The following is a 25,929-nucleotide window of genomic DNA, read 5'->3' as shown; positions in this document are numbered from 1 at the left end:
CGTGGGCTGGTCCATGAAGTCACGAAGAGTCGGAAGCGACGGAACGAATAAACAACAACGATGAAAATGAAAAGATTGCACTCACTAAGCCATAATATGGCTTGTTCGGTTTTACTTACAGGAATATATGAAGCAAGACATCGTTTGCAAGCTATAGTTCATGATATGAAAATCCAGTTCTGGTTTATTCAGAAAACCATGATTAAGCCGACTACACACGCGGAATAGTTGGAAAGACAGCTGCAGGCAATTTTGAATGCAATAGTATACAAACCTACGTTAGAATAAACCCGACCGAATACAGAAATTATTTCTAATTATGCCTACACAGAACCGTGTACAACAGACTGAAGTTACATATACCGACATCTCAACGCATATTTCAGGTAGAAGTCCAGAAAAGCAAGACCACAAAACAAAAACGAATTATTATGCAACTGCAATCCCGTTATGCATTCCCGGAAAAAAGTCCAATAGGCGCGAAGCCAAGGACTAGACCCAGCGAACCGCGCCTGCGTCACTCGCCCTGCCTGCTCTGTTGTTCCTTGTGGCGTCAACGCCCACATTGTGGCATAACTGGGCGTGTCACCGAGGGGTTCCGCCCCCTCCCTCAGTGTCGGGCGCAGACCTCAGTGATTGAGGCGCCATTTTGCGTTGCCGCCGCCACAGAAGAGAAGTTAGGTAATTGGAGGCAGTGGCAGGAGAAAGTCGGGTCTCGGCGCTCCTCCCTTGGATTCCCGCTTGTTTGGCCACCTGCCGCCTTAGACACGCGCCAGCATGAGCGACGTGGAGGAGAATAACTTCGAGGGGCGGGTGAGTAGTGAGCGGTTCTGTCCGGGCCGAGGTGTCGGAGGCCTGGCCTGGCCCTGAGGGCAAGAAGTGGGCGAAGAGGAAAAACGAGCCTCCAAGTCGGGCGCTGAGCGGGGCGGAGTCATCCCGAGAGACTTCGTTGTTCCTTGCCAAAATGGTTCCTTCATCTGAGGTGGGGCTACGCTGCATCCCGCCCGCAGGGACCGCGCTCTCGTTGGCTGTTTCGACTTGGCCCTGCTTTCCTCCTTCCGGACCAGGATCCTCGGACTTACAAACCGTGATCCCGACTCCTCTTTTAGCGCTTTCCTTCACCCCTTTATTGGGTTTGGATTTTCCCGTACGCCCCCTCGCTTTTTTAACCGTTTGCCAGTTCCTAATTTTTTTCCATTTTGAGGTTCTTTCATTCCCGATTGCTTTAAGCCCTCTTTTTCACTTTAATAAGTAACATCTCTCCCCTCCGCCCCCCAAATTCAAATAGAAAGTATGTTGGGTTGGTGGGAAGGGACCCTACACAGACAGGGAAATCGGGTGGGCCGGCGATAAAGCCCTCTTGACCTGGGAGAGAGTTGAGGCCCGTTTCTAATAATAATATGACGGAAGTGGCGTCAGGGTTTTTTCAGGTAAAAATTCCATTAAGCTTCCAGCATGGTGTATTAGTTTTACACCGGAAGACAGCGTCAACTTTTTGTTACGATAAGGTATTAAGGTATGGTAATAGCAGATATTCTCTGCATTATTGTAGGTAGTAATGATGAAAAGAGGTAATTACAGGCTACTTGCCACTGTTTCAATTCTATTTTTGCAGAATCTTAAATAACTTCTCTGGTCATTGTTGAAAAGTATGTTTAAATTTTCTATAGAGAGTATAGCAGCGTATTTTTAAATATTATGTCTGGGAAGAGTGTTACAGTTTTTTTAGGTTTAGCTTTACTATCTGTGTGTGTGTGTGTGTGTTCTATTTTTATTACAGTATGAAAAAACTTGAGTTAATTTCATCCCCCTCATACCATATAAACTTGGGAAAAAATCGTTTTTAACAGTGACATATTTTGTAATTATTTTTCTCAAAAGTACTAATAGAAGTGTGTGGTTACAGTGTAAATCTTATCCTTGGATAGAACATCTTATTTCAGCCTTTACAGTTAATGTTCAGTTGCACCTAGTAATGATGTTTCATAAAGCTTATTATTCCCACTCATATTTTAAATCTTGAAAAACAACAAAGCCAAATGTAGAGCTGTGAAGATAAGAACTTTCAATATATTGAGAATATTGTTTGATTTTCTATGTAAAAGTTCAAGAACACCTATCTCAGTATTGAAGCAGTATCTGGAAGTTGTGAGGAAGTGAAAGAAATGAAACAGTCTGAAACTAGGCAAGATAGAAGTGTTTGTTATAGGCTGTGTGAAGAAATAAATTGCCCAGTATCACTAGATTAAGAATCTGGGTGCAATCGAATCCTGCTTTGTTTCTTTATAAGTAGTTCCTTATGTTATTGAAGTAGGGTGCTTTTTGTTTGCTTTTTGCTGAGGTACACTTCTCTTAGTTAGTTCTTGGCCTAGTTCAGGGTGCATATACTTGCTTTTAAAGTCCAGTGGCCTAGGAACATTATAAAGACTGTATCTTCATGATATCTATGTTTATAAGATTCAAGACTAGCAACATAGTGGCTTGGACCACAGCTTTCACTATAGTTATCCCGGGACTCAGAAATGACCTGAGTGAGATTAGAAAATAGTGTGTATTTAGTGCGGTCATGTGATGCATGGTGGGTGGGTTGAAGGTCCTTTTTAATATGAACTCTTTTTGAGCTCAGTCTTAAATGCAATATGGGGAAATAGGGAAATAGCTTAGTATTAATAGAATATCCAAGTAAACTGTTCAGTTCTGTTGGTGGAAACTAACGTACAGCAGGGGCACAATGAATAGAATCTGTTTATATAGAGACAAGTGGGAGAGATAACAAAGGGTCTGTTTAGATTTTTAAAAATTTACTGAGAGATTTCAGTATATTAGTATTGCACTAGTTCGCTGTTCTCAGAGTAGTAGATACTGAAAACCAGCTTCTCTATCAGAAGTAGATACAGCATGTTTGAGACCACCTAGCCTGAGTTGCATAAATTGTACTTTTTAAGTTTCAATGCTTCTGGGATTCAGGTTCTGTACTGTTAATTGCTAATGAGATAAAACATTTTTTGGCTTTCAGAACAGAAAGTTAAATAGCTTGCAAATTCTGCATTCTGTAATGATTACCTATTCAAAATCACTATCAGAGTCACACAAGGGTCTTATGGATATCTGATTTAATAATGAATAGTATGCAGGATCACAAGCAAAGCTCAGAATAGTAAAAGCGCAGGATGTCTCCCGATAAAACCCCAAACGGCTTCCAGTCCCTCCCCCCAAAGTCAGTACAATTCCACGCCCTGCAGGTGCCCCTAACGGTTCCTGCGGGTCTGCGGGAAATGTCCTTGACAAGGCAGGTTAACCCAAACATGCATTCTTCACTTCTCACATCGCAGTCTGGTGCAAGGAACAGGAGCAGCCCCCTCCCGTACAGCGACTTGTGTCAGCACCATGGCATGGGAACCCGTTACGACGTTTTCCAGGAACATTGGAACAGGGACTATGACACATTCCCTCCCTACATTAGCTATGTAAATATTTTATAACCACTGCTATTTTCCTAGAAGAAAAGGAAGCTGCAGAAGACCAGCTGATCTGGGTTGCCTGAAGTTCATCTAGCAGTTTGGCTTTTGAGTATTTTTGATAAAAGTCATCAGCCTTCCCCCTAGGTTTAGACCAGAGGAAGGAACCTCATAAAGCTGAGTGATCCACACCTATTTCTTAAACTTCAAGAATCTGGAGAAATTTTGAGTCTCTCATTGCACTTTCAGAAGATAACATAGTCCCTATGATAAATGCAGCAACATAAATTTTGTAGTCTCTCTATAGAAGTCGTCTTACTTGATAATGTAAATATATTAATGAATGTTCTTAAATATTTGTGATTTTCATATACATCATTTCAGTTTTTTCTATTGAGGTGCAAAAAGTACAGCCTTGGAACTGCATGGGGTCTATCAATATCCCTTTTTGTGAATTAAGAATCCCCAAGAATAGGCTGGTAGAAATGGCCCTTTTTAAGCTTTGAGGGGTTAAAAAGCAAATTGATTGCCTTAAGCTTTGCAAAGGCTTAACACATTTTCACTTCTTAAACTGACTCTTCTGAGAAAATGGGTTATATCCCATCTACTTTTTGCTGCGCAAGTTGTCTGTGGCCCCCAAGAAGTACTCCTGGTGTTCTTCCTCAGGCAGATAAAACAATAGTTTGGCAAGAATTTCAAGGACTGAATATTCAAATGTATTTTACTTTACATATCATATATAGATATTTCCATTAAATCTTGGCAACTTTTGAAACATTTGGGAAAAAGAAGGTTAAAATAAATTGCTGTGTAAAGGTTGAAAAACTGCAGATATTTAGATGTTCAATATTTGGTTTAAAAGCAAGGACTATTTATAAAATAGGGGCTGCCTTAACCAATGTCAAGATCAAAAGCATGTTAACATTATTAGATGTTAATATGCTTTTGATCTTGATGTTGGTTAATCTCAAAAAGTTTACAAGGATGGGGGCTACTGGGAGATTCCAAGGCTGTATAGATCTGGAAATTGAAGAAAAAAGAAAAGAAAGAGGTAATAGAAAATCATGTATTGTTGCCTCTTTCTCCACCTTGGATACCTTCATAAGATCATCAGGAATCAAGCTTAACTGAAAGGAGACTTTATCCTGGTTTGAATGTTTGATTTTACCTATGTTGTGTTGCAGCATTCAGCAGTGCTACCCAGCTTATGAATTTCATTTGAGTTCTTCTGAAAATACTCAGTTGCCAAAAAGAGACCCTATTTTGAAATCACATATTTGGAGCTAAGTTGGCAGGATCTGTTTTCATGGGAAGGGTTTCCTTAACTATTACTTCACATATCCAAGGCTCATTATGAACATTGAAGAAACACTATGGAACAAAGTTAAATTAAGAGAAGTATTTTTAAACCTACATCATGTAGATTTAAATCTACATCATGTATGTTTGATATAAATGCTTATTGTTTTAATACAACTTTGGAAAACACAGATGATTAAGCTGTATTGCCTTGATGCTATTTCCGCTTAAATCTTTTTAAAGTTGTGTTCTAACCCATGCATTCAGAAATAGTTGGTTTTAATGCAGGGATGTTTGTTTAAAGTGACATGGTTACTGGATCTTTCACATATTTTCTAAAATTAAAATATACATGTGCATCAACTTTATTGGTCACATCTCTGTTCACATTTGTAGAACAGGAGAGAATATAGGAAATAACCCTGAAAAAGAGTCATATGTGTATCAGTGATAATTCATTTATTTCAAACTCACATGCTATGAGTATTATGTCTAAGATCAGACCATTCTGAATGCAAAAGAATAGTACCACTTTTTAAAACTATTATGGCTATTATATTTATAGGCTTGACACTCACTTTGGTTTGCTGAATTTGAAATTTATTAAAATAAGCAATAAAGCATATTTTTGTTAAATACAGGCAATCTTATCTGCAGCCAGAAAAGATTTCAGGATCTGATAAATCATTATTCTTTTTCATTAATCGTTACTGAGCATACTGTACTATTCTTATTGGAGATCATGGAGTTTTAATTTGGCTATTTCTGTAACACACAGTTGTCAGAATTTTACCTGTTCTATTCAACCTCTTAACAGTGGTTGAATGTTCATGAATTAATCAACAAATACCATGGCTCATGTAGAATGGCTTATTGTGTAGACATTAGAAGCTATTATAAAAACTTTTTCTGGGAGCTTCAGGAGACAAAATGGCATTTGGAAAGGGATTAAAAATGTGATATTAATTGAATCTTGTTTTCTGCTTCATGTACAACATACTCATGATGATTAGAGAACAAATATTCCTTAACACATTTTTATTATGCCTTTTAGATTTAGTGGCACTTTCTTTCAGAGTGATATAAGATTGCAACTACTGTACAGAAATATCCATGTTTCGGTTTTCTGTAAGCAAAATAACAAATATACCCAATATGTAAAATCTGCATTTGACTTCTCTGTGGTATCTAATCTAAATATATAGAATAGCAGACAAATAAAATATACTGTTGGATTGAGACAGTCCCAATATTAAACTCTATATACATTTTAGAAATCTGAACATTTGAATGTTCTAAGCATAGACTAGAATCACAATACTGTGTATTACTTGATTTACTTTTCTATTCAAGTACTCTTCACTGTCAATAAGAAATTTAAAAATTAGTACAAAAAGATTTAAAAAATTAATATTAAAATTAACATTAGTTAATTTAAGGCCTGGTAGTAAAATGCTGCATTATGGCTCCATCAATGTTACTAAACTGCAGTCTGTAAAACAGTCATGCAAGACTGTAAATAATCTCTGTGAATAAAATCCAGTTGAATGGATAAAGAAAAACATTCTGTTTTTCAGGCAGTTCACTATTTAGAAATAACTGTAGAAATATTTCTTAAAACTATTTGACATGTCAGACTGTAAATTTAAATTGTTAGTCATTACATGAGGTGATTTCATCTCTTACACAGACATTTTATAGAATTGTCATGAGTTGTTAAATTAGCATGACACTCCACAGTATATTTCATTCCTGTTGTATGTAGTTGTAGAGACCTTCTAGTTGGTCCAACTAGAAGGTCTCTACAACTGCATACAACAGGAAGCTCTTTGTCAAAAAAAATGGTAGTTCCTTTCAGTAGGCTGTCTAGCATTACCTTTGGTCTTGTGCATTTTCCAATGTTATCATATTTCTTCCTACCATTCTTCCCCCATTACATGTCTTTACTTTTCAGAAGTAGTTCTGGATTACATGATACTTAACTCAATTGTGGGAAAGTACTGTAGAAAAATACTTGGATTTTATAAAAGCCACCAAGCATTTGCAGTTCCTTGCCTAAAGCAGTGCAAATATTGTTTGAGATTTTTGCAACTTTACTCAGTATTTCAAAAGTGATGGGGAAAAGATCTGAAATTAGATAATAAAATGAACATTTTTAATTCCCAAGTGAAAATCAGGTTTATTGAGGTCAGCTTTTGAGTTAAATAAAATTGAGAGTAATTCCTGATTGGTTCCTTAGTTTGAAAGAACAAATAATCACCTTATTTAGATACTCTAATGCACATAATAAGCTTGCTCTTCTTTCTATATTGCCTTGCCTGGTATATTTCTTCTGATGTACAAAGTAGACATCCTAGTCAGGTAGTTAACCTATTTAGCAGCACTATTAAACCATATTTAACTTTTATTATTGAACAAATAGTTTAACTTTGTTTCTACTTTATAAATATTTTGGAACTTTTGAATCAAATAATCACACTTAGTGATAGATATGAATCATGGTATTTATAAATCAGAGATAGCATCTGTGGCCAGGATCCAAAAACTCAAATCAAATTTGCATTTTCAGTACAGATTTGGGACTTGAACAACCATCACTTATGCTACTACTTATATATTTTGAAACTGAGTTGTAATAAGACATGAAATCCTGCTGTTTAAAAAAGCAGGAGTCAAGACACTTTATTGTTTGTACTTCTTGGATATGCCATTATAGCTCTTTGAATCTTTGCCTATAAGTCTACTTAATTTTTTAAACCTCAGGCAAATGTAATACTTAAGTGTGTGTGTGTGTGTGTGTGTGATATTACAGAATTGAAAAGTTACTGAAGTTAGGGAGCAGAATAGGTATAGAATATTTGGGAAATGCTGCAAGGGAATCAGTGGACTCATTACTAGAGCCTATATGATTATATCAGTTAAAATAATTTTTAATTGTTTTTATAAACTAGTTATTTGCATTTTACCTGCTGGCTATTCCATTTTAGTAGATAAAATTCTGAAACTCCAGCAGGGTTTTATAATCCCCACATGCTTAAATATACTAAATGTTCTTTTTCCATTAAGGTTAATGTTCGTGAAGAAATGGAAGAGTTTTTTCCAAGAATGTGGAAGATAAATCAAGATAAAAGAAGGCTAATGAAAAGTGTTAAAGATCAGAAAATTAAAATTGAATGGGGGAAAAAATTGAACAGAAGATTGGTCAGATAGAAGCACTTGAATATTTTTAAGGCTATAATGAATTGTTTGAATTGGGGAAGAATACACGAAGTATGAAAAATGAAAAACTCAATGAAGAATGAAGAAAAGTAGAAAGCAAGAGTGAAGTAGAATTAAAAGAATCTGGAAGAATGAATGGGTCCTAGGTTAAGTAAATGTATGGTTTATGTTCCAGTGTCTGTATGATCAAGTTGTAGATGAATTTGCATGATTACTTAGTTAATAGACATAGTCATATGGTTCAAGTAGGGAATTATTTGAGGAAATCACACAATGTTAACAGTGGGTTAAAGAGAATCTTGTCCTGGAGGGTATTGCCTAACCATTTATTTTTCAGGCACAATCAATAAAATATAGTTACTTTTAACATAAGAAGGTAGGCATTTGTGCAACCAATACCATTTGTAATACTGCTTCTTTTGTTAGGAGTCACGCTCCCAGTCAAAATCTCCAGCTGGGAGTCCTGCTCGTGTAAAATCTGAGAGCAGGTCAGGATCTCGTAGCCCATCAAGAGCTTCTAAGCATTCTGAATCACATTCTCGATCAAGATCAAAATCCAGGTATGTGTATGTTATCTATTAAAAACTTGAATGTGTTAAACTTTACTTGTATACTTCTTGGATGGACCTTTCAGTGGAAAATTTTGACATTATAGAAATAAGATTTTTAATTGTCAAGGCTTGAAAAATGTTGTCCAGAAACTTCATAGGTAGTCATATAGCGATAAAGGCAAAAACAAAAAGATTGGAGAACATTATGACATTGTCGAAGCCCATCTGAACAGTTGTACTATGCATATTACCAAGTTATCATGGTAATGTGCTTTAATAATATGCAAGCATACACATGCAAATGTAGAAATACAGGTAAGCCCTAATTTAAGTTCATTTGATACTTGTAGTTATGAAAAATATGAAAATGGTCCTATAAGAAAATGAAAAAGTTTATTGAAAAAGTTCAAAGGTTCCCATGACAAATTGTGTCCCAAATAAAAATTATGAATTTCCTCTCATTTTACACCTTCTAGAATGGGGTGGCAGTGATCGTGCAGCTTAGGGAGTCTTTCTGCAGTTTACTGCCCCAGTTTAGAATTTTAAGACCTGTAGTAATATTTCATTTCCTTGCCTTTTTAAAAAAAATAAATCTGCTTTAGGGAAGGTGAGGGTTCAAATTTCTTCGGGGTGATTTCCTCCATATGAAACTCCAGCATGTCACTCAAGATGCAGATCTTATCCTGAAAAAGGTTGCCTATAAGTTTTGAAAAATGATAGACTTCATGTCCTAAAGTTTGACCAGTTAATATATAAATGCCTTTCTTTTCAGTTGTTTTAAACTGTCAATAGCTTTTAATATTAATTTTGATGGTAGTTTGATTGCAGTTCTTATATGGAACTATATTTTTACCATTTAAAGGTCTAGATCCAGAAGACATTCTCACAGGCGATACACTCGCTCTAGATCCCATTCTCACAGGCGGCGATCACGAAGTAGATCATATACCCCAGAATATCGGCGTCGAAGGAGCCGCAGCCACTCTCCAATGTCTAACCGAAGAAGGCACACTGGCAGCAGAGTATGTAGTGTAAGCTTGTAGGAAAATTATGATTTTTTTTCCCATTTAAGTTGGTTGGCTATAACAGAGTTTCTACAGTCAAGAGAAAAGGACAAGCCTTGACATTTTTACTTTCTAGGCCTGGTGGCATTCATCCTAGCAACTACTGAGAAGTTGCCCAAGAAGTAAATGTGTGTTTTGCTACCTAAACTTATTCCTTTGCAGTAGGGTGTGGGAAATGGAGGTAAAGAAGTGGTAGCTTGGTGGAAGGAACCAAATTAAGGAACCAAAGCAGATTACTTCTGAAGTGTCTGCTGGGAAATTTATACCTAATAATATTCAACAATTTCTTAACAGTTGCACTAATATTTCCTTAGAGAGTTGGATTGGCCATGGAAGATAAAAGTTTAAAGCCTTTCCTTTCGAGGAGATATTTAGACAGCATAATTTAAATTACAGTGTATCTTGTATCAATGTATCTTGAAATCAGAACTCTGTGATGAGGTGAGGCAGTTCGATATAGGTCACTCCACAGTAGATTCCTTTCCTTGTGCCTCTAATCATTTTAATGAAACAGTCATCTTGAAGAAATTTGATACAATGATGGATTAAACAAAGCATACTGCTATTCACTTTATATGCTGCTCAAAATACGCAGCTTCATGAAATATTTTGCTGTCTCTGTTCCTGGGTAAGAGTGTAGCTATTAATGAAGTAACTGCTTTAACTGCCAATACTAAGATACTTAATAGTTTAATTTGGTATATTTTAGGCTAATCCAGATCCTAATACATGCCTTGGAGTGTTTGGCCTCAGTTTATATACTACTGAGAGGGATCTTCGTGAAGTCTTTTCCCGTTATGGACCATTGAGTGGAGTAAATGTGGTGTATGATCAACGGACTGGGCGATCAAGAGGATTTGCTTTTGTTTACTTTGAAAGAATAGATGATTCCAAAGAGGTAAAACTCTTTTTTTTCTGAATATATTAGATTTTTTTTGCAAAGGTGCTGGTTAACACTGAAACTACTTGATAAATGTTTAACATTTGTAATCATATATATAATTTTACATAACTCTGTATTGAATAAAATAAATGGCTTCTTTTGATTATAGTTTAGCTTACATAGGATTCTAAATATATGGTTAATATTGATTACTGTCTATTGAAAACACAACCTCATGTATCAGGTTTCATTGTTTCATCCAATTAAAGCTAATAACTATTCTGAAGAGCAAAGGATACATCCTGGATGTGGGTCAGTACTCTCCATATGCTTTTTAGATGGTGGGATGTGGGCAACTATGTTTGTTTGCCAGGTAGTCTCTAGTTTAGAGATACTTCCTTGCATAATCATAGCTTGAGCATGATTGGGGTAAAACTGGACTTTAGTTTTTTTTGCTTCTGACATGCTGCCCAAAATAGGCCAATATTGACCAGTGGTGGTTGTTAGCAAGGAATGTTCCATGTAGCACAGGAACAACTAAGGCTGGTAACTTTGTTTGTATCTTCTCTATTGTAAAAGTGTCATTTGAAAGTCTTGAATAATCAGAACCATGATGTGCAGCACAGATCAATATCTCTGGGTCTGTCACAGTGACAACCATGGCATGTGAAAGAATGGTAAATTAAGAGCACGAATTAAATTAAAGAAATAGATTGTAAGTCTGAAATCAAGAGAAAGTGGAAGGATGTGATAGATCTGAATGAAGGTCTGATTTTGTGAGTGGAATTGATGAATATATGCAGGGAAGTAAAGATGTAGGCTTAATTATGAGTGAAAGGGCTAATATGTATGTTGGAAAGTATGAATAGGTGTTATTGTAGGTATGTATTAAAGTAGGAATCCATAGGTTAGTGCTAATGGAAGAACTAGATATGAGTAGTGGGGAAAATTGTGTAATACTTTCAGTGGAGTCCTTGGTGCTCTCTTGAGTTTGGTTGTTTGCTTGTTCCAAAATTGTTCCAAACAGTTCCAAAACTGGCAGGGTAAGCTATAGTATATAAACAGGGAGCAAACCCGCACTCACTCGCATTGATGTTACCTGGTTGGGTAATAAAACACCTGCAAGTAAACAGTCAAGCACCAAGAACTCCGTAGTTCAGCCCTGAGCGATATATATTCTCTTCTGTTGGAATACCTTCAATGAATGTGATCATGAAGAAGAACATTATTCTGCTAGATGGCATGAGTGGATGACTGAGAATGAGACAAAAAAGTACAGAAAAAGTGATTTACAGAGCACAAAAGAATGAGAGTTATGACTGCTGAATATCTGCTTAGAAGAAATGTTTGTTTTGAATAAATGATTTAAGTCATGTGAGCCTGTGGCAAAATAATAAATGTATATCTAAAAGCATGATTATTGATTGTTCATAATGAAAGGTTACAAGGGCAATGGGAAGTACTGAATGTGGGACAGATAATATCAGAACCAAATCTACACTTTGCACAAAACCATTATTATGGCTGGTATAGTTTTACAGGTAGTTCTTGATTAACAACCACAATTGGAACTGGAATCTTGGTTGTTGAGCAAATTGGTCGTTAAGCGAGATGCCTACATGACTACTTTGCTCAACAACCTCAATCCCAGCACTTCTGGTTGCAGTTGTTAAGCGATCTCCAGGGTCATTAAGCAGATGGAGCAAAAGAGCTGCCTGCTGAAGATTTCAGCTCCCCTCCGTGCACAGAGGGGAAATCCTTGGTGTGGCTATAGGAACTAAGCAGAAATCTTCAGGATTTGAGCTTCGTTCCTGCGACTCCATGAAAGGTTTCCTCTCCCCTCTGTGCACCGAGAGGAAATCCTTAGTGGGGCTGCAGGAATGAAGCAAAATTCTTCAGGATTTGAGCTTTGTTCCTGCAGCCCACATTTCCCCTTCCCTCTGTTCCCTCTGCTTGCAACCTTTCCTGCTGCAGAGAAGATTGCAAATGACGATCACATGATCCTGGGGTGCTTGGCAACCGGCTGTAAATGCAGTCCAGTTGCTGAGTACCCAAAATGTGGTCACATGATTACAGAAAGGGATGGTGCGATATTTCACAATGGCCAGAAGTGTTTTATGGGCTGCAAAGCACCCTTTCCAAGGCTGTTGTAATTTTGAAAGGTCTTTAAGCAAGGACCACCTGTATCTTAGTGCAATGGTAAATCCTACCATTTGTTACTTGTAAGTGTGCATAATTTAGTATGTGTGAACTTGGCCTGTATGTCATATTTTTTAAAAAATGAAATAGCTAATACAGTGTGTTAATTCAGTGTATAAATCTGTGGGTCAGCAACTTCATTTTAAATCAAATATATAATTGTTAATCCAGTTAGGTAGCAGCACCCAGCTAACCTTTTTTGATCTCAAAAGGCTAAGCAGGTTGGGCCTGGTTAATATTTGCATGGGGAATTACCAGAAAACCCAGAGCTATAGGATGGATGGGGAAACTTAAAAAAGAAACAAATAACAACAAACTTTTTCTTAGATTGTTGTGAAGAATCTACATAGATATCTTAATGAAGGTACCAGGAGCTGAGCTCAACTAGACGAAGACTTTTATGTTTCTTACTGCTAAGATCTTTGGGAAGATTAGGAAGAAATTGTGTGAATATATGGTCTTTGCCCTCTTGCCCATAAAATTCTCTCTAAATATAGTTAAAATCTACAGAAGAACTATAGTTAAAATTTAATTTAATGCCAATTGGGTATCTTTTGAAACTGTTTGAAAAAGGAGGTGTATGGTAAACGTCTGAATTGATAAGACATTATTTGTTCTAGGTGAAATTATAAAACATTCAGTTACTGAGTCATTCATTTGAGATTATTCCTGAGACCTTAATATTCTGCTTAATCTTTCCCTTTGTATTATAGAGTATATATTAAATCCTTAGAAGTAAGAATTATGTCACTATCAAATCCAAGTTTCAGGTTGTTTTTATGTTGTTTGCTATTTTGCAAAGTCAGATTTCAGATATCACTATAAATAAATCTAGATAGTGGACAGTCTATGGTACGCTATTTTCAAGATTCTGATTCTTGTAATATGTGTGTTTTTTAAAATATTCTTTTTACTCTAATTATATTCAATATTTCCATGAAAGGTGAAAGATTTATATGATCTGAAGAGAAACCAGAGTATACTCAACTTTGGATGAAAAAGCCAAATAATTTTATGTTTGTAATATTGATACCCTAAATTGTAATTAACATTAATAGATTTTTTTTTCCTCTTTTCTATTCTTAGTATTCTAAGCTATCTAAGTAATAGAATATTAATAACTTTAAACATACTATACAAACATCAATGTATTGAAATAACACAATGTACTAAGATTTATAACAAATTAAAAAGGAAAAAAATAATTCTTTAAAATAAAAAGAATCACTAGGTGGCGATATAGCCTACAATTAAAGTAATTTTAAAGTACATTAAAAAGGGTTATATTGAATGTTCAGCTTTCCTGTCATTTGTTTCAAGCTATAAATAATGCAGAATTAGCTTTTTCTGCATACCAATTTAATCCCTAAATTCTCTATTTCCCCCTTAAAAATATACTTTGAATTAAATAATACTCCATTAAAACAGATTTGAGTTGAATGCATAATTGTTATCAATGCGCAACAGGGCAATTCTGTCTTATTCTGCCATTTCTGAGTAAACATTCTGAGTGCTCTATTATAGAAGCAGTGATTCTCTATGGAATAGCATTACCTATTTTTCTAATATTTGATAGCAACCAGGCATTTTCCTCGTTAATGGAAGTTAACAATTTTTAAATATTTTAATGTAGACATGTTATTGTTTTTTAGGCCAAATCATTAGTTTGCATGATTAAGAATATTTTGAAAGTGACTTGATACAAAGTATATTGTATCAATACAATACAAAGTGACTTGATTAAGAATATTTTAATTTAGTAACTTGATACAAAGCAATAGTAACAGCAAGTTTCAACATCCATGATTCTGTAAGAGATGGAGCCTGATGTAAATCAGTGTCATGACGTATTAATTGAGCATGTTTTTAAAAATGTATTTTATTGTTAAAATAATAAAACAAAGGAAAAAACAGTTTACGTTAAATAGTGACAATAGACGTAGAATAAAGCAAAAGAAGCAATATGGGAAAACTTTCTAGGGACACATTCTCACCTTCCATTACAATTGTCTAAATTTGCCTTAGTATGTAATGTGCAGTATACATGGGAGCCAGTTTTGCTTAAATTTGGTTAGACTTCTATTAAGTATATCTAGTGTCAATTTTGCCATTGCTGCATTTAGTACTCTCCATTTTTAGCCTCCCAATATGATACTGTAGGCAGTTTTGTAGGTTTATGTTTTTGTATATGTTTATGTATTGTATTTTTTGTTTATTTTATGTGTGGATTTTTAATAAAGTTTATATAGATTTAAAAAAATAACAGGGATCTGTTCTAGAAGAGCTGAGTATAATTGAAACTTCAATTATACTCAGTTCTTCTAGAATAGGTTCCTGTAAATGAAATGGAAGTAGACAGGGAAATCATGAAATGGTAGCTGACTCTGCAAGAAACCACATTGCTGCATGCCCCTGATCATCCCTTCCTCTTGTGGCTTTGATTGAAGTTAATCATAGAAGAATTTGCTTTACTTTAGAGAAAATAGCTGCCTATTTCTCTCTCCTTTTTGCCTTGCTTAGAAACAAAATGTCAGGGATGGATTAGCAGCTCCCTGTGTTAGCTTAAAAAGTATTAATGTTTAAGTGACCTTAGTGGCCAGGAAATTGAACTTGTATTAATTTTTCCTTTAGGGGAAAAACAGCCTGCTTTAATTAGTAGCAGATTAGTAACTACAGGCATGCTAATTTTGTGTATTGAGAATAAACATTAGTTTCTCATTATAAGAGAGACTTTTTACCTTCCTTGTAGGCAATGGAACATGCAAATGGAATGGAGCTGGATGGTAGAAGAATCCGGGTGGATTACTCTATCACAAAGAGAGCACACACGCCCACCCCTGGCATCTATATGGGCAGGCCAACTCAGTAAGATTTTTATTTTTATTTCAAGATTATCTTAGCCCTATTATTACGAGAAATCCATTTGCCATGGGATTTTAAGTGAAGCGCTCAGTTCCTTTAAACATGTTCTAGTCTAATGGTTACTTTATTTCAGGATATTCTTTCTACAAATATATTCATTGGCTGGTATTTTAAGTGTGACCTTGGAGCCCAATGAATAGGAATAAACAGACACACACAGGTTTACTTTATTCCAAGCTCGGAACAACCTACTTCATTAGAATGTTCCATCAGAATGTTTCAAAAGAATTATGTTCCAATGCAACATAACTCCAAATAGTTCCAGTATTCTACTATAGGGAACCAGTGGAACTCAAAATAAGCCCATTGTTCCTTTTTATGTTTTGGTCCTAGGGCTCTAGAAGTAGGTGTAATTGTAGTCTATGCTGAGTACTTCCTGAAGAATAAATAAATGCTTTTAAAATTACCATAACAATCAATGGAAGCAACAGTTCTGTACAGTTTTGCAGCCTTCCTTTACAAATAGCCTCAGAACCTAATCCAGTTAAGCTTTTATTTAGGACAGGCCATGAACAATGTAACAGCAAAAATATAGTTCCCTAACAATTAACTTGAGCTTTTTTAATGCCCATGTACAATGCACATGTAATTTGCCTGCCAAATTTAACAAAGTACAGGTAGTCCTCGCTTAACAACTATTCATGTAGTGATGGTTCAGACTTACGATGATGCTGGAAAAAACAACTTACAACCGGTCCTCACACTTAGGACTGTTCCAGCGTCCTGCGGTCACGTGATTGCACGTGATCACGTGATTTTCGATGTTCCTGGCCAGCTACTGGCAAGCAAAATCAATGGGGAACCATGTGGCTCACTTAACAACCATGTGGCTTACTTAATGACCATCGTGATTTGCTTAATGACCACAAAATAGGGCGTAAAATTGGGTTGGATTCGCTTAATGACCACTTCGCTTAGCAACTGAAAATCCTGTCACAATTGTCCTTAAGCAAAGACTACCAGTACCATAATTTTGGTATATAACATCTTCAAGTTTAACAGTAAAGTGCACAGTTTTGTATTTGCCAACCTGCCAGAAAAACACTCTCCTCCCTTCACGACATCTAACCAAGGGCCACAGAGATAGTACAGTAGACTCTCAGTTAACTGGCACCCATGGGGATTGGTAGATGCCAGAAAAATGTAGTTTCTGGTTGCTTGAGTGTTACTATTAAACCCTAATACCCACTAGATGGCAGCAGAGAGATACAGATTTTTTTTGCCCATTGCTTGAGAGTGCCTCCCCCCACCCCCCAAGCTGCTTGAAAGTGCCGGTTCGATTTTTCTGCTGGTTGCTTGAGTTCTGGTTAACAGAGTCTGCTGTACATGTGCCTGCTGTAGTGCAAGCGTAAGAACTGATGCTGTTTTGAAGCCAAAGGGTAGTCACACCAAATATTGATTTGATTTAGATTTTTCTTCTATTCGCTCACTTTGCATTTTGTAAATTGATAAACATGAACAATTACAGTATATATTTTTGAAAGCATTCTTTCTTTACAGCATTTTTTCACATCTGCCTAAAACTTTTGCACAATACTGTATGTAATATAGAATGTGTGTTGTCTTGATCCTTGAGACAAAATCTTAAATGTATAGCTTTCTGCATAACTTGTCTGGTCTCTTTCTTATAAAAGCAGTGGAGGTGGAGGTGGAGGTGGAGGAACTGGCCGTCGCCGTGATTCCTATTATGACAGGGGATATGACAGAGGATATGACAGATATGAAGAATATGATTATCGTTACAGGTACGTATTCAGATTAGATGTGGAAGTTGGGGAGAACTTTAACACAGGCAATAAATTCTGATACAGTGGTGCTTAAAAGTTTGTGAACTATTTTGAATGTTCAATATTTCTGCATAAACATGAACTAAGACATGATCTGTTCTCCACACAAGTTGTAAAGAGAACCCAATTAGATAAAGAGAACCCAATTGAATAAATGAGTCAAAAATATACTTGCTCATTTATTTATTGAGAAGAATGATTCTAAGCTACATATTTGTGTGTGGCAAAAGTATGTGAACCTTTGCTTTCAGTAACTGGTGTGCTTCCCTTGGGCGGCAGTCACTGCAATTAAACGTTTCCGATAACTCTTGATCGCTCCTGCATGTAGCCTTGGAGGAATTTGAGCCCATTCCTCCTCAAAGAACAGCTTCAACTCAGGGATGTTGGTGAGCTTTCTGGCATGAACTGCCCGCTTCCACAACGTTTCTATAGGATTACGGTCAGGACTTTTAACTTGGGCATTCCAAAACATTTTCTTCTGCTTTAACCATTCTTTAGTCATGTGACTTGTGCGTTTGGGGTCAGTGTCTTGCTTCATGACCCACTTTCTCTTGCGCTTCAGTTTATGGACAGATACCCTGACATTTTCCTGTAGAATTTGCTGGTACAATTCAGAATTCATAGTTCCATCAACGATGGCAAGCCGTTCTGGTCCAGAGGCAGCAAAGCAGGCCCAAACCATGATACTGCCACCACCACATTTCACAGATGGGAGAAGGTTCTTATGCTGGAATGCAGTGTTTGCCTTCAACAAACATAATGCTTTTCATTCAAGCCAAAAAGTTCTATTTTGGTCTCATGCATCCACAGAACATTCTTCCAACAGCCTTTGGGCTTATCCTCGTGGTCTTTTGCAAACTACAGATGGGCAGCAATGCTCTTTTTGGAGAGTAGTGGCTTTCTCCTTGCAGTTCTGCCATGCCCACTCTTGTTGTTCAATGTTCTCCCAATGGTGGTCTCATGAACACTGACATTTGCCAATGCAAGAGAGGCCTTTAGTTCCTTAGACATTGCCTTGGGCTTCTTTGAGACCTCCCGGAGTATTACACACCTTGCTCTTGGTATGATCTTGGTTTGTTGACCACTCCTGAGAGGGTAACAGTGCTGCTAAATAGCCTCCGTTCGTACACGATCTGCCTGACGGTGGACTGGTGGAGTCCCGACTCTTTGGGAATAGTAAGCTTTTCCAGCCTGGTGAGCATCAACAACTCTTTTTTGGTGGTCCTTAGAAATCTCCTTTGTTTGAGTTATGATACACTTCCACATACCTGTGTTGTGAAGATCAGACTCTGATAGTGAATTCCCAAAATTCTGTTCTTTAAATAAGGCAGGACCTCCCACACTCACGTCTGATTCTCATCCCATTGATTGAAACACCTGACTCCAATTTCCCCTTCAAATGAACTGATAATCCTAGAGGTTCACATACTTTTGCCACACACAAATATGTAATTTTGGATCATTTTCCTCAATAAATAAATGAATAAGTGTAATGTTTTTGACTCATTTGTTTTATTGGCTTTATCTGGCTTTAGGACTTGTGTAGAGAACAGATCACGTTTTAGATCATCTTTATGCAGAAATATTGAAAATTCAAAAGGGTTCACAAACTTTTAAGCACACCTGTATTTTATAGGCTTAACATGTTTGTCTTCAATGGTGTCTTCACATAACTACTTAAGTTTTGCTTGTTTGATTTATTTAGGGCATTTATAGCAGGGATAGGCAATCCATGAGCCACATGTGCCCCCCAGCCTCTCATTGTGGACATCAGACCACTCTGAAAGTCAACTACTAAGTTTGGGAGACAAATGCTCAATTGTCAGAACTGCAGAGTTAGTGAGGAATAGAAGTATATGGCCTGCTTAAGCAAAATCCTACTGTAAATTTCCCTCAAAATGTGTGGAAAATGCGCCAAAAATGCTCAGACCTACCATTATCAGGACATTACCAGAAGGTCTTTTGCAGCATCTGGAAAACTAAGTTACTGCTCATTTATAACCTGGTTTTCCATTTGTATTATATTTGAAGCCGATAGTAACAAAACAATGTTTTCACCATTTTAGTTGGCTGCTTTTAGTATGGTATATTGAGAATTTTTAAAATACTCAGTATACCACAATAAAAGTCAAATAAAATAGCTAGGTGAAAAAAACAGGCATAAAAATGAATATTGTGCTGAATATGTTATGAGGAGGGTGAAGTCAAAGCAGAATGAACAAAATTTTGTAATTTGGGTTGGCGGAAAGAGGAGGTCACCTTACTTTGTATCCAACAGGAAAACCTATTTTCCTTTATTATCATTTTTAAAATCCAAACTGGTAATGGCATGTATGTTTTCTTTTCCACTCTCTATTCTTTGTTAATAATAATCAGCCAGTCAAGCATAGGCAAATCATTATTTTCTAACAAAAACTAAGAGGGAAGTCTTCTATCATTGCATGTACATGTTGTTGTCGTTTTAAGGAAAAAAATAGATTCATCAGACACTATCAGAGTAAGGTGACCGTGTTTATTTCAGATGAAAGAGGCAAAAGAAGCAGGGTTTTTTTTTTCCACACAGTTTAAAAATTTCTGTGAGCACCATACTCCTGATTCTGCCTGACATTTAAAAAAAAAAAAATCCAGGATCATAGGAGTGGATTATTGAATTACAATTCAGTGTAAAGGCTTAATTGGAGCCCCACAAAAATAGTTAATACTAGTTTATTGTAATATTCTTCCATCAGTATAATTGTATCACTTTAAGATCAGATGAAAGGTACACAGTATGAGAAATAAGCAATAATGAAATAGGAATGGAAGAAAATTGGTTTGGGAGGAAAATGTCCTAGAGAGTGCTTGGATGGCAAATAGACCAATTTGGAACTTAACTTTTGCACAAAAAGATGTTGCCATGATAACCTACACCTTGGGATGTTATTTAAAAATAGAATATTCATTTGTGCTAAGCAGATGATACGTGTAGAGTGTGGTTACACAAACTAATGCTGTATGTATGTACACAATACAACTCTTTTCTTCCACATTGTAAGCCCTACAAACAATTTATCAATGAGTATCTTCAGTCCTCATTAATGTTTATATCTGTGAACTGTTAAATTGTATGATCTTGGTAATCAGCCACTGTCAACAGAAATATTTTGCATTTTCTTCAAAGGAGGCGGTCACCTTCACCATACTATAGCCGTTACAGATCAAGATCAAGATCCCGTTCCTACAGTCCAAGTAAGCATAACTATATTTAATTGTACACAGTAAATATGCATAGTTTGGGTATATTGAGAGATTTTAAAAGTAACATAGGGAATGCCAGTGCAATGTACTATGCTGGAAGGAGGAAGAACTAAACATAGAAGTTGATGTGGAAGTATGAATTTATAGTTACAGTCTTCTTTTTTATTTTTCAGGGCGTTATTGAAGAAGAGAAGCCAGTTACAGAGCAAATACCATTTTTAAATAGCAAGTTCCAATCCTAGCTTTTCCTGTAGGTCCCCTACAGTCATCCTATACCCAATTAAAATACCACTGGTTCATTTAGATGTATTTTCTTTTGAAATACCCATTTCCATCTCTTCTTAATGTAATATTTCAGGTGTAATTGTTGTAGTTTTATGTACTTAAATATCTTTAAGCAAAAATTAATGGGAATCCCAGAGTGGTAAAACATTTTGTAATTCATGCTTTTGTTTGTTTTTTAAACAAGTGAATTTTTGTTGAACCTCATGGGGAATGGAGAAGTTGTATGTGTTAATGCTTGCATGTTGTATTTTCAGTAGAAAGCTACTATTTTAATAACCTCTCATCTTTCTGGATTCAAAAAAAAGTGTCCTGTTTGTTCAGTTATAGCACAATTTGGTATGTAATCTTAAACCAGAATTTTCCTGTATCTTAAGTTTAATAATTAAAACAATATTGGATTGGAAGGACTATCCCTTGGAGGAAAAAAAAAAACTTGCACCCTGCACACTCTGTTTAGTGGTGCTTGATAAAATAATCTCAGTGCTGATCAGAGTAAATTAAAATTTAATTTAAATACCAAGCTGACCTGCAAAGAATTCCTCCCACTTTTACTACCCCCATAATCAGGGCAAGCCTAACTGACTAGATAAAAGAAATATTTGATCTGTCCACACAAATCTATACGATACAGAAATTAAGATGAAGCAGGTTCTATTTAGTAGTATGATCTGAAATTCTTATTACTTCTCAAAATAAATTTAAATTGTACAAATACAGCTGTTCAGTATTTAATATGTATCATTCGTTAGAGTTCTTGGATTTGGAGCCGGGAATGGGTAAAGTAATGCAAAGTAACAACACGACAAGGAATTGGACATGCTGATATGCTGAAGACAGACTGCTTCTGTCTATCATTTAACTCTACGTTCCAAGGAAAGATCACTTGAATACACTCTGAACTGAAAAACAGTACGAAAATTGAGATCTTAAAATTCAGCATGTTAAAGTGGATTTAAGAATATGATTCCTATCACTTTCTGTATTGTTAAAGGGAGGATTTTACATGCAAAGATGCTAAGTAGGAAAATAAGAAAGCAAGGAAGTATGGCTCCTCTAACTGGAAGAAAATCTGTACATCTTGATTACAGTTACACACCATTTAAAAGAGACAAAAAAGCTAAGAAGGAAACAGACCAAAACACATCCTTTTCAGCAGTCAACACCCACATAAGCAGGGATTAGCACCAGAAAAACAATCAAGCAGAAAACAATACCCTAATCAAGGAACTCCCAAGGAGAAAACCACACCCCCACCAACACGGGCAGGACAAGCAACTGTATATAAACGGAGCAAACCCCACACCAGCACTGATGGTGTTACCTAGTCAGGTAATGAAACGTCTGCAAGCAAACAACCAAGCTCAGAGAGCACCAGGGACTCCACAGAATTCAATAGTTTTGACTGACTGCAGTGTAAGAGTTAATTCCAAAACAACCCATATTAAAGGAATGGAAAGCAAAAATGTCCAGAAATTGTATCTGCTAGAAATATACATAGGAACAAAGGGTGCCATTTACCTTTCTTTCACAAACATATGTAGATCAGAAGCTTAATTTAAATACCAATACATGTTTTACCAGTATAACTCATAGAAATAGCATTCTAGGAGTTATACTGGTAAAACATGTATTGGTATTTAAATACCAATACATGTAAAAATATCACAATTGTAGCAGCAGGCATGCCACAAGATTTCTGCTTTAAAATTTTTGTATTTTATTTGCTGAGAAGAAATATTCCATTTTATTTGCAATTAAGTACTTGCTTTACTGTTCTGTTCTAAATTAGGTAGCTCTTTGCTGCTGTCACTGCTACCTGCAATTTATTCCATGTTAATCCTTTTACTTATCCTTAGCATTTAAACCAGTCTGTGTGGATATCAAAACATTTAGCAAAGTGAAATGGGGGTTGTGACAAGAACCTTAAAGCACTTGCAATATATGTAAACTGTTGTATCGTCTATCTCATCTGAAATTTACAGAAGTGATCAAGAATCTTTTGCCTTTAAGGTGGTTGAAAATTCTAAGAGAAGTTGTATTCAGTCCTGCAACAGACTAAACCATAAAATTAAAAATGCTCTAAGCTACACTTCTGCCAAAATATATTGGGGGTGGATATATCATCTATCTTGAAGTATTACCCAAATGCTGCTATTCTGTATCATTTGAAAGAATTGTTGAATTGCAAGCTTCATATAATTACATTATAGCTTCTCTTGAAAGGTTGCACTGTTTTGTATTTTTGCACTGCAGGTATGATATCCTTTCAAATTTGAAAGGATATCCTTTGAAATATTTCAAATGAAAAAAACGGAATTACACATGTATAGATGAATTGAAATTCATGGCAAGTACATATTTAACAAAGAACACCTCATGGATTTGTTTGCATAAAATTCCACATATTTCATAATTCAGTCTGATTAAATGCACAGGTTGCTGAGGCCATGTTAGCTTAAATTCTTAAAATAAGAGTTACTGAAAGATAAATCTGCATAACAAGGATGGAAGCACTAAATGCAGATGGTCATTTTACGATGGATGGTACACTATGTGCAGAAGCACATCCCGATAGTTATTTCTCTCAACACATTTATTCCTTGCAATACATGCACCATGCACTGCCTTACTACTACCTGCATACTGTAATTTCTCCATTTTCTTCAGTATTTACTTGCTGTAGTTTTTCGCAATTTTTACTAACTGGCAAACATTCCAGTTTTATTTAGGTTTGTTTGTTTATCAAATTTGTCACTGCCCATCTCCCACCAGAGGGACTCTGGGCGGTTTACAACAAAATAAACAAACATACAATATAATTACAACATATAAATACAATATATAAACAAAAAAATAAAAATGAAATCCAGATGGAAAATGATCTAATTCAGTCCTTGTGTGCAATGAGCAGCTTAATGCACTAGCCATCCCCAAGTGCGACTATTCCCCGCCCCAGACCAGGTGGCAGAGCCAGGTCTTCAAATTCCTCCAGAAGGCCAGGAGCGAAGGGACCAACCTCACCTCTGGGGGTAGGATGTTCCAGAGGGCGGGAGCTACTGCAGAGAAGGCCTGCCTCCTGGACCCCGCCAGATGGAATTTGCTTACCGACATAACCTGGTAACCTGGCCCCATGCCACATAGGACTTTATTTATGTTTATAATATTTGTAACCAGTCTTGTTCTGAAAATTCTGCATGTACTATTTGGGTCTGGGTAACAAACGGCTGTTAGCTAGGATCTAAATGCAGTAAACATGGAGTTTTTTGTCATAAATGACTACCTTGGTATTTTTTCCAGCATTCCCTCACTTTCATTACACTTTCAATTTTACTCATTCTGCTGGTGACCCTTTTCACCTTTATTTACATCGAAATCTCAGCATTTTCTCTGCCTCTTTTTCTCTCAACCCACAATATACCTTTTTCTTAACTGCATTTTTTGCAGCAGTCATTCTCTTATATACATTTTTCCTCACCCACAGCAGCTGCTCACTTCATTCTACCAACCACCATATTTCTCATACAATTTCTCATACAATGACCTAGCCCTCTAGAGAAGGCTCTAATGCTGGGAAAGATGGAAGAACAGGGACAGATCGTCACAGAGAAAATCTATGTGGTCACTAAGAGTCAACAACAGCACATAATCTACCAACTTTTCATTCTGGTGAATGATTTATATTCCAATACTTTTTATACAGAACTTACACTTTCTCTACAGGTAGTAATACTTTTAGTTTTTTCCTTGTTCTTCCAAGACCATTCTTGACACTACCAGAGTATGGTCTAACCCACATTCAGTCCTCTCATCAACATTGCATTTTTCATTCTTACCCAATTTTCATTATTTCACTGCTTAGTAGCACTGCAGAAACAATACCTGTTGCAAATAATTGAAAAGGTATTCTTGGCTGCCTAGCCAATGTGCTCAGTGAAACAGTTTTTCCTGTATCTAAATATTGCTGCAGATTCCCTTAAGCGTGAAAGATTCAGATACTAGTCCAAGGTAGTAAACCAGTTGAGAATTCTGTAGAATGGAAATGTAAAGTTGTACATTATTTACCTTAGAATTACCAGGTTATAGCTTTATTCACTGACTTGTTAACATTTCTGTTTCTAAAATATACTCTTGTGTGTAAAATTTATTGTGAGATAAATATTTGCTGCTGTTAGTGTTAGCCTCGACTTTCAGCTTATTTTATCCAGCTTTTTAATATGAGATGTTTATTTCAACAGTGATCTATGGAAAGGAAATGTCATGAGTAAGGATGGCGAGCAGGGGGCTCCCACCCAGACTGTCAAGCGCATGCGTAGCACTGAGGAACTGTTCAGCCATTCAAAGAGACACAGATCGGGACCGCCTTAACCTTTGGGGTTTATATGGCGGGGTTTTCCCACGCTTCCTCAGTTTGTTAGGATTCTTGTTAAGTACTACTTATAAATATTAGAGACCAAGTCATTGTCTCAGTGTATTTCCTGGTAATCAGGACAGGAAATACTGCAAGCAGGCAGTCCTTAAAACTGCTGTACATTTTCTGTTGGAAGCTGGCCTCTTCAGACTTGAAATGTTAGCACATCTAAATAAAATATACGCTTTCATTTTGGACAGAATGAATGTCATTCTACTGTTGCCACTAACCAAATTAGAGAGAAATTACAGGTACAGTCAGAGATTGTGGGGAAGCTGGGCAAGGAATGGAAGAGAGCGCAAACAAAATATCAAGGGATAGCAGGCAAATCAGATGACAGGTGATCTCATAAATGGCAACTTTGCACAGGCAGAAAGACATCTAGGAAGCAGCTTTTCAAATCATTCAAGCACATCTCTTTAATTCACTACAAATACGACTGGGAAATTCCTCTTACAGTTTCCAAGATTCTGTATTTCAGACTAGCATTAAAGATACTTTACTGAAATACGTGTAGGTTTTGTTTCTTTGATCTTGCCTAGCTGTGTAGGGCTTTAGAAGTAACCATGGCTGGTGCAAAAGCAGCAGTTTAATAGTATATACTGCTGACTTACATC

At 36.3% G+C, this 25,929-nt stretch overlaps 1 protein-coding gene and 1 long non-coding RNA gene across 4 annotated transcripts; both read left to right on the top strand.

Annotated features, from left to right (window-relative positions):
* The first annotated feature begins 630 nt into the window (after positions 1–630).
* Positions 631–21,618, top strand: TRA2A (transformer 2 alpha homolog). Of its 2 annotated transcripts, none has more exons than XM_063303777.1 (8): positions 631–813; positions 8,403–8,536; positions 9,390–9,558; positions 10,301–10,489; positions 15,423–15,538; positions 17,230–17,340; positions 20,543–20,610; positions 20,793–21,618. In XM_063303777.1, exons 1-8 carry the CDS (start codon positions 778–780, stop codon positions 20,801–20,803), a joined length of 834 nt encoding a protein of 277 aa, XP_063159847.1. In that variant the 5' UTR covers positions 631–777; the 3' UTR covers positions 20,804–21,618. The 2 variants fall into 2 exon arrangements, with proteins under 2 accessions (XP_063159847.1, XP_063159848.1); XM_063303778.1 differs by having other exon boundaries at positions 633–813; positions 9,390–9,549.
* Positions 820–8,083, top strand: LOC134497836 (uncharacterized). Of its 2 annotated transcripts, none has more exons than XR_010067958.1 (2): positions 820–982; positions 7,824–8,083. It is a non-coding gene; the product is annotated as an uncharacterized LOC134497836 (long non-coding RNA). The 2 variants fall into 2 exon arrangements; XR_010067959.1 differs by lacking the exon at positions 820–982 and adding an exon at positions 989–1,516.
* Positions 21,619–25,929: the final 4,311 nt, after the last annotated feature.

This window comes from Candoia aspera, chromosome 4 (genome assembly GCF_035149785.1).
Source record: "Candoia aspera isolate rCanAsp1 chromosome 4, rCanAsp1.hap2, whole genome shotgun sequence".
Lineage (NCBI taxonomy): Eukaryota > Metazoa > Chordata > Lepidosauria > Squamata > Boidae > Candoia > Candoia aspera.
Note: the sequence above shows the minus strand (reverse complement) of the source record. Positions and strands in the feature narration are given on the sequence as shown.

Coding starts and splice junctions, on each gene's coding strand:
- TRA2A (XM_063303777.1), top strand. CDS start 778: ATGAGCGACGTGGAGGAGAATAACTTCGAGGGGCGG. Junction 15,539..17,229: donor TATATGGGCAGGCCAACTCA/GTAAGATTTTTA, acceptor TTCTTATAAAAG/CAGTGGAGGTGGAGGTGGAG. Junction 17,341..20,542: donor GAATATGATTATCGTTACAG/GTACGTATTCAG, acceptor TTTTCTTCAAAG/GAGGCGGTCACCTTCACCAT.